The following is a 16,568-nucleotide window of genomic DNA, read 5'->3' as shown; positions in this document are numbered from 1 at the left end:
GCCGTCATTTCTGTTTCTATGTCATTTCATTTCTATGTATGCAGAAGCAAATGGGGGGGGGGGGGGGGGAATGGGGTCAGAGAGAAGGAATGAGTTGGGGTGTGAAAAAGTAGGGATGATCCTGGTGTGAAGTGAGGAGCTGAGTTTGGAGGAGAGGGGATTGACTGAAGAAGAGAGAATATGCATAGATTTGCATGCACTGCCTCCCCTATATGCAAATCTGTCATGTATATTCATTGTGGATATCCTGAAAACTTGACTAGGTAGGTGTATTTTGAGGATCGGGTCCTGGTAAAGGGTTGAGTAATTCAATATTCTGTTGTGCCTTTAATAAAATACCAGAAAAAGATGCTCAACTCTTAACTCGTGGTAAATGTGGGCAACAACGACATAGGAAAATGTGGGAGAGAGGTTCTGGAAGCCAAATTTAGGATTTTAGGTAGGAAGCTGAAATCCAGAACCTCCAGGGTGGCATTCTCTGAAATGCTTCCTGTTCCACGTGCAGGTCCCCAGAGGCAGGCAGAGCTCCAGAGTTTCAATGCGTGGATGAGACGATGGTGCAGGGAAGAGGGATTCAGCTTTGTAAGGAACTGGGGAAACTTTTGGGGAAAGGGGAGACTTTTCCGAAAGGACGGGCTCCACCTTAACCAGAGTGGAACCAAGCTGCTGGCACTAACTTTCAAAAAGGAGATAGAGCAGCTTTTAAACTAGAACAAGGGGGAAAGCCAACAGTCACTCAGCAGTGCATGGTTCGGAGAAATGTATCCTTGAAGGATACTAATGAAACAGGAGAGTTGGGGCATCCCAACAGAGAGATTCCATCAAAAGCAAACATAGTTCATATGCCTATATGTAAAAAATCACCAAAGCTAATGATTTCCGAATTATCCCAAACAACTGAAAAGCAGGTTGTTAAAACAAGCAAAAACCACACTTTGAAATGTCTGTATGCCAATGCCAGAGGTCTAAGAAGTAAGATGGGAGAGTTAGAGTGTATAGCAGCAAATGATGAGATTGACATAATTGGCATCACAGAGACTTGGTGGAAGGAGGATAACCAATGGGACAGTGCTATATTAGGGTACAAATTATATCGCAATTAAAGGGAGGATCAACTTGGTGGGGGTGTGGCACTTTATGTCCGGGAGGGTATAGAGTCCAACAGGATAAAGATCATACAAGAGACTAAATGCTCAGTAGAATCTATATGGGTAGAAATCCCATATGTGTTGGGTAAGAGTATAGTGATAGGAGTATACTACCATCCACCTGGACAAAATGGTCAGAGATGATGAAATGCTAAGAGAAATCAGGGAAGCAAACCAATTTGGCAGTGCAATAATAATGGGAGATTTCAATTACCACAAAGTCAATAGTGCAAGTAAAGAGATCAAAGTCCCATTCACTTAGTATAAGAGATTTATTAAACGTAAGTAAAGTTTATCAATCATTTAATGCGGCAACTCTATGTAAGTAATAGCAAACGTATGTTTTACAAGTCCCCCGACACGGTCCCGTGTTTCGCGGAGGCTGCATCGGGAGGGACCCAAAAGGAATTATTCATATCTGTAATGTAATATAACATAAAATAATGAGGGAAGGAATGAACACTGTCAAACAAGTAATACGATTAAAGGTACACATACCCATTCAAGTCTTCTCAGGAGCGCACTCGCCCTCTGATCTGTACAGACATTTAAAGAGCAGAAAAAGGCGCGAAGGGCAACTCTCGCGAGATATTGCAATCAGCAGACAGACACCTGTGGATAGAAACTTCTAAGTGTGGTTAATAAAACAGGTACCATTCAATATCTTTATTGAGGCCAGAAGGGGCTACTGTGTTTAAGGTATAGATCCATCGCTGCTCCCTCCGACCAAGCATACCGGAGAAGCCTCCTCCTCCCCAGATCAGAGGGCGAGTGCGCTCCTGAGAAGACTTGAATGGGTATGTGTACCTTTAATCGTATTACTTGTTTGGCAGTGTTCGTTCCTTCCCTCATTATTTTATGTTATATTACATTACAGATATGAATAATTCCTTTTGGGTCCCTCCCGATGCAGCCTCCGCGAAACACGGGACCGTGTCAGGGGACTTGTAAAACATACGTTTGCTATTACTTACATGGAGTTGCCGCATTAAATGATTGATGAACTTTACTTACGTTTAATAAATCTCTTATACTAAGTGAATGGGACTTTGATCTCTTTACTTGCACTATTGACTTTGTGGATTGACTTACGTGCAAGGTGCTTCTGTAATATTTCTAGATTTCAATTACCCCAATATTGACTGGGTAAATGTAACATCAGGACTTGCTAGAGACATAAAGTTCCTGGAAGTAATAAATGATTGCTTCATGGAGCAATTGGTTCAGGAACCAACAAGAGAGGGAGCTATTTTAGATTTAATTCTTAGTGGAACGCAAGATTTGGTGAAAGAAGTAACGGTGGTGGGGCCACTTGGCAACAGTGATCATAACATGATCAAATTTAAACTAATAACTGGAAGGGGGACAATAAGTAAATCTGCAGCTCTAACACTAAATTTTAAAAAGGGAAACTTTGATAAAATGAGGAAAATAGTTAGAAAAAAACTGAAAGGTACAGCTGCAAAGGTTAAAAGTGTTCAACAGGCTTGGATATTGTTTAAAAATACAATCCTAGAGGCGCAGTCCATATGTATTCCACGCATTAAGAAAGGTGGAAGGAAGGCAAAACGATTACCGTCATGGTTAAAAGGTGAGGTGATAGAGGCTATTTTAGCCAAAAAACATCCTTCAAAAATTGGAAGAAGGATCCATCTGAAGAAAATAGGATAAAACATAAGCATTGTCAAGGTAAGTGTAAAACATTGATACGACAGGCGAAGAGAGAATTTGAAATGAAGTTGGCCATAGAGGCAAAAATTCATAATAAAAACTTTTTTAAATATATCCAAAGCAAGAAACCTGTGAGGGAGTCGGTTGGACCATTAGATGACAGAGGGGTTAAAGGGGCTCTTAGGGAAGATAAGGCCATTGCAGAAAGACTAAATGAATTCTTTGCCTCCGTGTTTACTAATGAGGATGTTGGGGAGATACCAGTTCCAGAGATGGTTTTCAGGGGTGATGACTCAGACGAACTGAACAAAATCTCTGTGAACCTGGAAGATGTAGTAGGCCAGATTGACAAACTAAAGAGTAGCAAATCACCTGGACCGGATGGTATGCATCCTAGGGTTCTGAAGGAACTCAAAAATTAAATTTCTGATCTATTAGTTAAAATTTGTAACCTATCATTACAATCATCCATTGTACCTGAAGACTGGAAGGTGGCCAATGTAACCCCAATATTTAAAAAAGGCTCCAGGGGCGATCCGGGTAACTATAGACCAGTGAGCCTGACTTCAATGCCAGGAAAAATAGTGGAAACTATTCTCAGGATCAAAATCGTAGAGCATATAGAAAGACATGATTTAATGGGACACAGTCAACATGGATTTACCCAAGGGAAGTCTTGCCTAACAAATCTGCTTCATTTTTTTGAAGGGGTTAATAAACATGTGGATAAAGGTGAACCTGTAGATGTAGTGTATTTGGATTTTCAGAAGGCGTTTGACAAAGTCCCTCATGAGAGGCTTCTACGAAAACTAAAAAGTCATGGGATAGGAGGCGATGTCCTTTCGTGGATTACAAACTGGTTAAAAGACAGGAAACAGAGAGTAGGATTAAATGGTCAATTTTCTCAGTGGAAAAGGGTAAACAGTGGAGTGCCTCAGGGATCTGTACTTGGACCAGTGCTTTTCAATATATATATAAATGATCTGGAAAGGAATACGACGAGTGAGGTTATCAAATTTGTGGATAATACAAAATTATTCAGAGTAGTTAAATCACAAGCAGACTGTGATACATTACAGGAGGACCTTGCAAGACTGGAAGATTGGGCATCCAAATGGCAGATGAAATTTAATGTGGACAAGTGCAAGGTGTTGCATATAGGGAAAAATAACCCTTGCTGTAGTTACACAATGTTAGGTTCCATATTAGGAGCTACCACCCAGGAAAAAGATCTAGGCATCATAGTGGATAATACGTTAAAATCGTCGGCTCAGTGTGCTGCAGCAGTCAAAAAAGCAAATAGAATGTTAGGAATTATTAGGAAGGGAATGGTTAATAGAACAAAAAATGTCATAATGCCTCTATATCGCTCCATGGTGAGACCGCACCTTGAATACTGTGTACAATTCTGGTCGCCGCATCTCAAAAAAGATATCGTTGCGATGGAGAAGGTACAGAGAAGGGCAACCAAAATGATAAAGGGGATGGAACAGCTCCCCTATGAGGAAAGGCTGAAGAGGTTAGGGCTGTTCAGCTTGGAGAAGAGACGGCTGAGGGGGGATATGATAGAGGTCTTTAAGATCATGAGAGGTCTTGAACGAGTAGATGTGAATCGGTTATTTACACTTTCGAATAATAGAAGGGGGCATTCCATGAAGTTAGCAAGTAGCACATTTAAGACTAATCGGAGAAAATTCTTTTTCACTCAACGCACAATGAAGCTCTGGAATTTGTTGCCAGATGAGGTGGTTAGGGCAGTTAGTGTAGCTGGGTTCAAAAAAGGTTTGGATGAGTTCTTGGAGGAGAGGTCCATTAATGGCTATTAATCAATTATACTTAGGGAATAGCCACTATTATTAATGGCATCAGTAGCATTGATTCTTCTCAGTGTTTGGGTAATTGCCAGGTTCTTGTTGCCTGGTTTTGGCCTCTGTTGGAAACAGGATGCTGGGCGACCCAGCATGGCAATTTCTTATGTTCTTAACTCATTTCTGCTGCTGTTGTACTCCCAATCACTGCCAAAGGTTTTAGTAAAATCCAGCCAAACTATAATCAATCATATTCTACTCAGATTCATGGTACTAGCTTGGACATGTAAGGGTGTTGTCATTTCCCTTTAGCTCTTTCTGTAGCTATCCATGCTGTTTTCTTAACATTTATGTCTTTCATAGTCCCTCCCTCTTCCCCCTCGGGGCTTTCTTCAGCTGTTCATGCTATATTCATACATTATTATAAGAAAATGGAGGTAATTCAATAAACATTGGATTCAGATATGGTATAATGTTTATTGAATTACCTCCATTTTCTTATGATAGTACTTTCTAAGTTTTGGAGGGTATGCACAATATTCATACATTAGCCATGTCAGGGTATTGTCTCCTTCCCTTAGCGCTCCATGCTGAATTCATATTTTGGTTATCTCATAGTCCTGCCCTCTCTTGTCCCTCTTGTATTAATACTTTGAGTGTATCAGAATGTTGTCTCCTCCCCTGATCTCTTACTGCATTTATATTTTGAGTGTCTCACAGTCCCGCCCTCTCTCTATTGCAGGGGTGGCGAACTCCAGTCCTGGAGGGCCACAAACAGGCCAGGATTTCAGGATAACCACAACGAATATGCATGAGATAGTTTTGCAGGGGATGCAGATCTATCTCATATATTATATTCGTTGTGGATATCCTGAAAACCCGGTCTGTTTGTGGCTCTCGAGGACCGGAGTTTGGCACCTGTGCTCTATGGGCTCTCTTCAGCTGGCTGTGCTGTATTCATACTTTGGGTACGGATGTCTCCTCCCCTGGGATCTTTCTGCAGATATCCATGCTGTATTCATACTTTGGGTGCGGATGTCTCCTCCCCTGGGATCTTTCTGCAGATATCCATGCTGTATTCATACTTTGGGTGCGGATGTCTCCTCCCCTGGGATCTTTCTGCAGATATCCATGCTGTATTCATACTTTGGGTGCGGATGTCTCCTCCCCTGGGATCTTTCTGCAGATATCCATGCTGTATTCATACTTTGGGTGCGGATATTTCCTCCCCTGGGATCTTTCTGCAGATATCCATGCTGTATTCATAGTTAGGGTGGCTCGCTGGCCTGCCCTCTCATTCTAGGGCTGTCTTGTGTTGTATTCACACTCTGTATGTATCAGGGTGCAGCACCCTTCCGATTCTCCTCAGAGCTCTTTCCAGCTGCCCTTGCTGTATTTATCGTCTTTCGGTTCTTCCAGCGCATCTCCTCCCCTGAGCAGCTGTCTGCATTGTATTCATATTTTGAATATATCACGGTGTTGCTCTATCCTCCCGAGCTCTCGCTGCAGCTGTTCATTCTGTATTCCTACTTCGTGTGGGTGTCAGGCTACTACTGAGTCCTCTCCTGAACTTTCTCTGCGGTTATCCGTGCTCTATTCATACTTTGGATGTCTCACAGTCCCGCCCTATCCCTCAAGGGCTCTTCTCTTCAGCCGTCATACTTTAGGCATCCCGCCCTCTTCCCGCGTCATAACTTCCCTGACGCATGCGCTCTCTCATGCACTTGCCGGCTTCCATTTCGGGAGACGCAGCAACGAATTGACCTCACGCCACGGCATTAGCGTCCTATTACGTCGCTCAGTGCCCCGGAAACGGAAGTGAAAGACCTTCACAGTAGCTGTTTATTTCTCACTGCCTTTTAACTCTATTTTCACTTCCGAGTGAAGCGCGTTATAACGTCGGGGACTTTACTACCTCCTGCTACAGCTGCTTCCCAGCACTCTCTGTGTTATAACCACTTCCAGAATTCTCCGTGTGCTGTGATTACCCCCGGGAGTTTCCCCAGCTCCTTGAATCTTTCCTGCCCCGTGATCTTCCCTTTCCCCTTTCGTGTAACGGTCTCGCAATGGCCGGGATTCTGTTTGAGGATATTTTTGACGTAAAAGACATCGATCCTGAGGGCAGGAAATTTGACCGAGGTAGGGGTAGAGAGCGGGGTCTCCTTTCATGAAGGGGAGGGAGTGCGGTCTTCTGAGGCGGGATCATTTTAAGCATGAATGGTTTCTGAAACGCTGAGGCTTGAGGAGGATTCCCGCTGCTCTCCCTTCTTGCCTTCCTGCTTTTTGATTCGTGTCTTCCTCCTCCTTTGTAGTTTCTCGGCTTCATTGTGAGAGCGAGTCCTTCAAGATGGACCTAATTCTAGATGTTAACGTACAAATCTACCCTGTGGATTTAGGTGAGTTGTGACTTTCACTGACAGTCGTCGTCATCATCTTTAGGTTGTCATAGCACTATTGATTCTCTTTTTCAATTTTATTTGTATTTATTTTTACAAAGAAAAACCAGAACATCCCGTCCTCATCCCACCCTTCGCCTTATCTGCACAGGTATAGGTAAAGGGATAACTAAATCACACTCCACCCCAAGGCTATTTTCTGAGCCACCTTCTGTGACCCATTTCTGGAAGAGGGACTGTGTTCGAGTAAAGTATAAACCTTGTTTTGTATCATAGGAACGCTCAGGATTTCACCCTGAGACTCTGAGAATTTACATCAGTTGTCCGGTCTCAGGGGAAACACTAGAAATCTCAACATCTGTCTGTATACAGCTCAGCCACTCCCCTTACTTAATAAGCTTGAGGAGAACAGGAGAAATGGGATGAGTCTGGAGCACACGTGGGGAGAAACTAGAGAGTGGCTGCAACACACAAAACCTAATCAGCTGTGATTCCAGGACTTGGGAATCACTCAGTTAAGGGTAGAATGAGAATGCGTAAGTTATGGAGCTGTAATTTATAGGGGGTGGAAGCAAAGAGGGTGCTGGGGTCATGGAGGGAGGAAGGGGAAGTAATTGGAATAATCTCGGGGTGGGGGGGAATGGACAAGTGATGGGTGGAAGCAAGAGAAATGGGGGGGACGGACAAGTGATGAGTGGAAGCAAGAGAAATGGGGGGGGGGGAGAGTGGGCTGATAAGTTTTATTCCATTCCAGAACATACCCAGATCAGTCCAGACAAGTGGGTTTTATTCATCCCTACCAGCAGATGGAGGTAGAGAACAAAACTTTGGGGAGTGCCACCTGCAGTCTCTCAGTATTTCTCTACCTACAGCAGACGGTAGAGGTGCTAATCCTGCAGGACTGACTGACTGGATATTTTAAGGAAAATTGCTCCCTGAGGTGACAGGCTCCTGCAGAAGGGTCATTGCTCGGGCCCCTGGCCAGCTTCATCCCGTGACCCTGGGACCCCTGAGAGCCAGTGGTCTGCCCAGGACAGGGAAGTACCCTTACTTTTATTTTTGTGCTTTCCTGTGTGTCTGGCCTTTAAATCTTTGTTGTAAAAAAAATAAAGTCACCGGCAGCTGTCTGCTTTTGCAACAACAGAAGCATGTGGCAGACTGTGCGGCCTAGCAGGCTGAATGTGGCGGGCTGTGCGGCCTAGCAGGCTGAAATCCTCGGCGAGATCGTCAGGTGCCAGCTGGGCAGTAAGTGGGCGGTTCGGAGGATCATTCGGAGCAGGGTGGTCCTGGTCGGGGCAGATTCACTCCAGTAGGGGCTGGCTGTACTCCCGAACGAGCCGCATGGTTTTCAATCGTGGCAGCGGCCTGTTCACTGTGCCGGCGGGAAATTCTTGGGGCAGTGCGCCCTCTTCAGGGTTTGACAGCTGCCGTGTGATGCGCCCCTCCCCCTCGCGATCCATCTGCTAAATAACAGCAAACAAAAACTCAAAAGTTCCCAGGTATGTGTATCGCAGTCAATTGTTCCATTTGAAATACGTGACATGGTTTCTCATACCACCAGCATTGGAGGAAGATCTGTCCGTTTCCAGTGATATGCAATCTCTCATTTTCCTGCCAGCATAATCTGAGTAATCATTTTATAGCTAGCCTTTGCCACCTCATCCGCAAAGCAGAAAAACTGTAGGAGACCAGACAAGGGAAAACTGAGTTAGATCCATAATCAGTTTGCTTATGTTTTTCCAAAAGAGATCTTTGACTGGACATGACCAATAAATGTAACCCATGGTCCCTAGCCACCACAATCTCACCAACGCTTGTCAGATACATCAGGGAACATATGTTTCAATTTAACAGGTGTTTAATACCTTAAAATAGTTTTCCTCCAACTGAGAGGAAATAGAAGTCTTAGACATTCTCCATCGTATATCATCCCAGTCGTCTTTCTCTAAAACCCCCACCCCTTCTCTTTCCCACTCCATTTCGTTTCACTTTCCCTGCCTGCCTCAATATATTTTTGTGATAAACCCACAAAGTGGTACACCCTCCTTACACAACTTTTCCAATACAAAGGCCCCTCTACTGCTTCCGTGCAGCCCCAATAAACTTTTTACATAAGGTTAGATTTGAAAATATGCATATTGATCAGCCTCAGTTAAATGGAACTTATCTTTCCTGAACATACCCAGATCAGTCCAGACAGTGGGTTGTGCATTCCTACCAGCAGATCAAGTCAGAGATCAAAAACTTTGGGTACTGCTACATAGCGAGAGTGCCACCTGCAGTCCCTCAGTATTTCTCTGACTCCAGCAGATGGTAGAGATGCAAATCTGCAGTCTGTTAGTTAAAAAAAAAAAGTATTCCCTGTACGTACCAGGATCAGTCCAGACACCTGGGTTGTGACTCCGCACCAGCAGATGGAGACAGAGCAAGACTTGTCGGGCACCCTCACATATAGTAAGGCGCCACCCACAGCTCGTCAGTCTTTCTCTGTCTCCAGCAGATGGGGCAGGTTCACCCACAGGCTCTGAGGATCCCTGGGTAGTTGTTTAGCTAGTCAGGGTTGTTGGATTTGGTTTAATTTGGTTTAATCGTTTGGATTATTAAAAAGAAAAAAAAAAAAAAAAAAAGGAGAGTTATAGAAAGGCTTCGCTTGTCCTGAAAGCCTCCCAGGGGGGTTGCGAGGTCCTGAGGGGACTACCCCTCCCTGGTCGAGGCCGCTGCTGAGGGTTGAGGACCCGGCCTGTCTCTGGCAGCAGCGCCGGGGGTGACACCGGGGAGCCCGGTTCACTCACCCCCGCTGGACCGGACACTTCAGGACCAAGGTCAGCGGACAGGTAGAGAAAAAAAAAAAAAAAAAAAGTGACTTTGTTTTCTTTCTTGCCGTTTTTGCCGTCTGTGAGGTTGGCTTTGGTTTTGCAGTGGGAGCGTTCCGCGGCCGTTTTTGATTTTCTCTGGCCTCTTGGCGGCTGCGGCGGTCCGGGCCGGTGCGGTGCTTGCCGAGGGGCGTTTCGGGCCGCGCGCGGGGGGCTTTGTTTTTCTTGTTCTATCGGGCGGTGAAGGGCCGTCCGGCGGTCGGGGGGTTCGCGCTCGACCGCGATCGCCGCCGCGCGCTGCTCCTGAAGGAGAAGGCAGGGCCGACCTGTCCCCGCTCAGCGCGGGAACGGCGGCCATTTTAGGGTCCGTAAGGGAGGCCACGCGGCGGGCGGTGGAAAATGGCGGCATGCCGCCGGCGTTGTCTCCCCAGCAGCGGGACCCCGGGGGGGATCCCCCGCGGGGGGGCTGCTCCTTCGGCGGTTTGGAGTCAGGAGGAGGCCTCCTCCAACTCTGAGGCCTCGTTTTCGTCGGCCCTCGCGGTGCCTTGAAGTAAATTTAAAAAAAAAAAAAAAAGAGATACATAAATAAATAGATTTATGCTCAAAACGGAAGGGATCGTCGGTCAAAGGGTCGGTCTGATCCCCAGAAGAAGCGAGCGGGGGAGGGTCCCCAGAGACCCGTGGACCCGCTTAGAGCGGCGCTCGAGCCGCGGGGGCCCCCGGGAGACCAACTTTGCATTGGCTTCATCCGGGGACGTAGACCCTGATTTAGGGGCCCCGCGGGACGACGGTGCGCATGCGGACGTGGATACGATCCACGCGGGGCACAGTAAGGGCACCCCTGCGGTGGAGGGTGCCGACCCCAAGGTGGTGCGCTTGTTCCGGAAGGAGGAGCTCGCACAGCTTATTCCGGCTATTCTCCTGTAGGTGGGTGTGCATGCTCCACCCATGGAGCCTACAAAGGATTTACCACGATAGACCCGGTGCTGTTGGGCCTGACGGGACCCACCCCGGAGTTGGGCTTCAAGGTTAGTTAAGCTGTGGATAGCTGTACCCGTTGCCGGAGGACGCGCTGGATTCCCCGCGTCTTCCACGAGTGGACGCAGCGGTTTTGGTGGTCACTAAACGGTCGACGATTCCGGTGACGGGGGCCTCGACGCTCAAGGATATCCAAGACAGAAAGCTGGAGACTCAGCTCAAGAAAGTCTTTGGAGTTTCGGCTCTGGGCGTACTGGCCTCTAATAGGCAAAGTCCGGGCGGCTATTGGTAGTATTTGCCCTGAGAGCCGGCTTGCGCTGGGCTCCGGTGCTCAGGCCAAGACGAGCCTCTCGGGTGAGGAGGCGGCGCAAGCGGACAACTTGGTGGCGGTTATCGAGTACAGCGCGGAGGCGATGCACGACCTTCTGCGGCCTTCGGCTAGAGCCATGGTCTCGGCAATTTCGGCCCAATGTCTCCTGTGGCTCCGTATTTAGCGGTGGATGGATCTCCCAGGCACATCTAGGCTTGCTCTCTTTTAAGGGGCAGTTGTTACTTGGCAAGCAACTGGACGACCTGATGCAGTCCCTTGGAGAAAACCGGGCGTTCTAGTTGCCGGAGGACAGATACAGGGCCCAGACTTCGTTTTCCAATAGGTCCCGCGTTGGGGGGGGCCCAGGAAGTCGCGGCCACAGAGGTCGTCGGGGGCCCCATATAGATTTAGTTCCTCTCGACGGTCGTCCTGGTCCCAGTCTTTTCGAGGAAGGACATTTGGACGGCAAGGCGGTTCCTCCTCAGGGACCGGTCCGAAGCCCGCCCAATGAAATGCGGAGGGCCCCTTCCCCGCAGCTGGCTCCATCGGTTACACCGGAGGTAGGAACCAGGTTGGCGCGGTTTTACGGGGAACGGGCCAGGATAATCATGGACCAGTGGGTCCTCAGCGTGATAAGACACGGTTACGCGTTACATTTTGCTCGGGTTCCGGCGGATATAGTTCTGGTGTCCCCTTACAAGGGAGGCATCAAGCGTTGGCAGTCCGGGATACGCTGCGACGCCTAGAAGACCTGGGCGCGGTAGTTCCCGTGCCTCCGGGACAGCATCATCTGGGCCGGTATCCCATTTACTTCATAGTGCCAAAGAAGGGGGGCACTTTCTGACCCATCCTGGACCTCAACGGAGTCAACAGATGACTCCGCGTCCCTCGATCCCAAATGGAGACGGTCCGCTCAGTCATAGCTTCGGTTCGACCAGGGGAATTCCTGGCATCGCTGGCTCTGACGGAGGCTTACCTCACATCGGGAATTCGGCCGTGCCTTCAACGCACGCCCGTCGCTGGATCTGACGGAGGCTTACCTCACATCGGGACTTCAGCCGTGCCTTCAACGCACGCCCCTACTTGGACGATTGGCTGGTTCGAGCCAAATCCGAAATGCAGTGCCGACAGGCAGTCGACAGAGTCCTGCAGCTCTTGCAGTCGCTCGGATGGGTGGTCTATCTCGCCAAAAGCCGGCTGGTCCCCACCCAAACCCTGGCTTACTTGGGAGCGCTGTTCGACACGACGCAAGGCAGGGTGTTTCTGTCCATGGAGCGGGTCTGCAGGCCGCAGGGTCAGGTGAGCCGGCCTGTCCCTCCGGATTCCGCAGGTGTGCGATTACCTGATGGTGTTGGGATCGATGGCGTCATTGGGGGCGCTAGTCCCTTGGGCGGGCGCTCATCTACGTCCATTGCAATCCGCATTGCTCTCCCGCTGGAGGCCGGTGTCCGAGGAGTTTTCTCTTCCCCTCCCGCTCACGGATCAGGCGAGGTCCAGTTTGCAGTGGTGGCTCAAAATCAACAATTTGACACGCGGAGTGTCTCTGCTCATGCCCGCCTGGACGGTAGTCGCCACGGATGCCAGCTTATCCGGCTGGGGGGCGGTCTTGCGGGGGCCGCTCGGTGCAGGGACAGTGGTCCAAGGCACAGTCACAGTGGTCCATCACTTGCTTGCAGACCAGACCGGTCACGTTGGGCGCTACAGTCGTTCCTCCCTTTGCTCCGGGGGACTTCGGTCAAAGTGTTGTCGGACAATGCGTCCACAGTGGCGTATATCAATCACCAGGGCGGTACGAAGAGCCATGCGATGGCGGAGCAGGCGTGGCTGCTAATGCTCTGGGCGGAAAGAAATCTGATCAACATCGCGGCGTCCCACATCGCAGGAGTGGACAATGTCCAAGCGGTTTTCCTCAGTTGGCCTCGGTTGGACCCGGGGAGTGGGAACTGCCGGAGATGGCTTACCACCTAAGTTGCCAAAGGTGGGGAACGCCACACATGGATTTGATGGCCACAGGTCAGAATGCCAAGGCTCCCCGATTCTTCAGTCGACGGTGAGAACGAGGAGCCAAAGAGGTAGATGCGCTGGTACTCCCTTGGCCCACGGACGTTCTCCTATATGTTCCCTTCCTGGCCTCTGATCGGCAAAGTCCTTCGTCGAATAGAATTGCATCCGGCGGAGGTGGTCATGGTCAGAGGGGTGCCGGAGTGGTCACGACGGCCATGGTTCGCGGACCTCTTGTTCTTAGCAATGTAGGCTCCTCTCCATTTTCGGGGGGACGCGGGGTCCGGTATCTTTGGAGGACGTGGCTCACTTCTGTCTCGCGGCGTGGCTTTGAGAGAAAACGTTTAAAGACAAAGGGATAGTCTGATGCGGTGGTAGCTACCTTGCTGAGTTCTAGGCAGCGGTCTACGTTTTTTTGACTACGTCCGGGTCCGGACGGTGTTTGACGATTGGTGTAGATCGCGTGAAGTGAATCCGGGGTTACCATCCGTGCCGGATATCCGCGCTTTCTTCAGGCATGCAGCGCCCTCCGAGTACAGGTAGCGGCGCTTGGCTGTCTCAGAGGAAAGGTGCACGGTCGGTCGCTGGCTCATCATCCAGACGTGGCGCGTTTTCTTCGTGGAGCTACGCATTTGCGGCCTCAGTTGTGGCATCTTGTCCTTCCTGGACTCTTAATTTGGTGCTCTCTGCTCGGTGCCCGTCGCCTTTAGGAGGGCGACACTAACAGACCTTACCCTGCAGGTGGGTTTTGTTCTCGTAGCAATGGAGAGTTTCAGGTTACAGGCGTTACCTTGTCGAGAGCCGTTTGTGCGCTTCTCGGATTCTGGAGTCTCTCTAAAGACCGTTCCTTCGTTCCTTCCGAAGGTGGTGTCTGCTTGTCTTTGCACCAGACTGTTGAATGGCCTGCTTTCCTGAGGGCCCGCAGGCTGATCCGGACGCCAAGGTGTTGGTGAAACTTGATGTCCGCAGAGTTCTGCTCCGTTATCTGGAGGTATCGAATCCTTCCGGGTTTCGGACCAGCTTTTTATTTGGTTTTTCGGGTCCAAAGCAGGGCGGCGCTGCTTCGCGAGTGTCTGTTTTCTCAAGGCAGGGCGACGCTGCTTCTCGAGTGTCTGTTTCTCAGTGGCTGAGGGCAGCCATTTCTCCTGCGTACCTATTGCAAGGTAAGCCTGTTCCGGTGAGCCTCCGCGCTCACTTGGTGCGAGCTCAGTCCACCTCGTGGGCGGAATCTTCGCACGTGTCGCCACTGGAGTTTTCGCAGGGCGGCAATTTGGAAGTCGTGGCATATGTTTTGCTCCACACTATCGGCTGGATGTTCAGAACCTGGATTCAGGGGGTTTCGGGGGGAGAGTTCTGCGAGCGGGACTCTCTGGTTCCCTCCCTCGGTAGTTCAGCTCTGGTACATCCCAGGTGTCTGGACTGATCCTGGTACGTACAGGGAAAGGAAAATTAGTTTCTTACCTGATAATTTTCGTTCCTGTAGTACCAAGGATCAGTCCAGGCTCCCGCCCAAGTATTGTTTTCGGTTTAAGAAGAGTCCGCTCGGTGGGTTTCGATTGTTTTTCAGTATCTGTTGTTGGTCCTCTGGTTCTGGAAGTTCTGATCCAGCTGAGGGTTTTTGGTTGAATCGGCCCTAGTGTGGGGCGGTATAGTTAGTTTTGGTTTCATTGCAGTTTTGCTTTGACATTCGTACGACTGACGAGCTGTGGGTGGCGCCTTACTATATGTGAGGGTGCCCGACAAGTCTTGCTCTGTCTCCATCTGCTGGTGCGGAGTCACAACCCAGGTGTCTGGACTGATCCTTGGTACTACAGGAACGAAAATTATCAGGTAAGAAACTAATTTTCCTTTAGGGAAGGTTTTTCCCTAGGTTAGACTAGTTAGCTGTATAGCTTCTTGAGGTGTTGGGCACCTTCGTGGGCCATCCCTCAGTTGAAGCTGGGCGACCGGGGGGTTGGACACCCCTGCCTGAGTCTCGCCCGCAGTGGTCCAGAGGCTTTGATAGCCAGGGGCTCCTGGTTCCCTCGACCACTGAGGAGGCTCCCCTCACTCCTTTTCTCAGGCCCCAGGAGATCCTGTTTAAAATTTCTTGGAAAAAAAAAAAAAGAACGGATCCATTTTAAGGTAGGAGGAGTCTGTTCTGAGGACGGGCCAGGCCGTTTCATCTGCAGACCAGTCTGAGTGGAGAGCTCGAACCCCCGCAGGTCTCGATGACGGCCCAGGGCTCCGGGTAGGTCAGCGGGGGGGGGGAGGCCTTTGCGCGCGTTCTAGGCCATATTTTGTCGTTCCAGCAGCTTTCCAGAGCAATTTTCGCGCCTGCAGGGAGTTTGCTATTTTTAGCTTCTGCAACCATGCAAAGATTTCCCAGCTTGATTTTTTTCTTTTTTACTTACGACAGAGTGGCTGCTTGGTCCGGATTATGGCACCCCCGACCCAAAATGGGGTCCTGCCGTGCATGTGGCACTCCAGGGCAGGCCCTAGACACTAGTTCCCTCTGTTCTGCCTGTTCCACAGGGCAGGAGGGAACTTCCTCGAGGGAGACATCAGGCAGACAAGGGCTCCTTTCCTCCGGGCCGTGGTCCTCCTCAGCAGGGGAGGGTGGCTCGCGGTGGGTGTTGTGGGAGGAGGATGCCCCTCCTATTCTATCCCCGGTGGAGCAGATTTCCATCTTTGGGTATGACCCTGGGCTACCGGACCCTCCTGCTGAAAGGGGGGGGGGGTGCCGATTCGGGGGAGTTCTGTCCTGAGTGTGCTGCTGCTGCAACAGGTGTTCCTGGTTAGGAAACAGGCGATCCTGAAGAGAGCAGCACGGCCAGACGTTTTGGCAGAGCCTACACCGAAGCGAGTATCCACGGGGCCCCCAGATCTCCAGCAACCTTCAGGGGCCCAAGGTGAGGATAGGTTGCCGGTTCCGCTCAGGGATTCCTCGGGCTCCAGAGTAGATCAGGATCTGGGACTCACCCATGATATGGGTGATGGGAACCAGGGCGACCCAGACCCAGATGACCTCCCACCCTCGAAGGGTGATGATCCCAGCATGGTGCGCTTATAACTCTGGCCTCTCATTCCCCAGATCTTGGAGGATCTGGGGATCAAGGTTTCTCAGGACGAGTCCGACAGCGAAGGAGTTAACCCGGTTCTGGATGAGATTCAGGGACCGACGACTTCCTTCCCATTGCCTAAGAAGGTCTGCAAGCTGGTGATCCGGGAGTGGGACTTGCCGGATGCTGGTTTGAAAGTGAGTAGAGCCATGGCAAAACTTTACCCCCTGTCGCAATATGTTTTGGATCTTCTGAAGGTACCGAAGGTGGACGCGGTGGTGTCTTCCGTGACTAAGAAGACTGCCATTCCTGTGGCTGGGGCTGCTACCCTGAAGGGCATACAGGACCGCAAGCTGGAGATACACCTTAAGCGAGTCTTCAAAGTCTCCGCCTGAGTCTCAG

At 49.8% G+C, this 16,568-nt stretch overlaps 1 protein-coding gene across 2 annotated transcripts in view; it reads left to right on the top strand.

Moving 5' to 3' along the window:
• Positions 1-6,374: 6,374 nt before the first annotated feature.
• The window catches only part of POLR2H (RNA polymerase II subunit H), a 46,735-nt gene continuing 36,541 nt past the window's right edge, over positions 6,375-16,568 (top strand). Inside the window, exons 1-2 of one of the 2 annotated variants that reach the window (XM_029615928.1) lie at positions 6,375-6,766; positions 6,940-7,023. In XM_029615928.1, coding sequence (XP_029471788.1) covers positions 6,694-6,766; positions 6,940-7,023 — 157 coding nt within the window. In that variant the 5' untranslated portion in view covers positions 6,375-6,693. The remainder of the gene's footprint in view (positions 6,767-6,939; positions 7,024-16,568) is intronic. The other variant, XM_029615927.1, reaches the window with a different exon arrangement.

This window comes from Rhinatrema bivittatum, chromosome 9, assembly GCF_901001135.1.
Source record: "Rhinatrema bivittatum chromosome 9, aRhiBiv1.1, whole genome shotgun sequence".
NCBI lineage: Eukaryota > Metazoa > Chordata > Amphibia > Gymnophiona > Rhinatrematidae > Rhinatrema > Rhinatrema bivittatum.
This window is presented reverse-complemented; position numbering and strand designations above follow the sequence as displayed.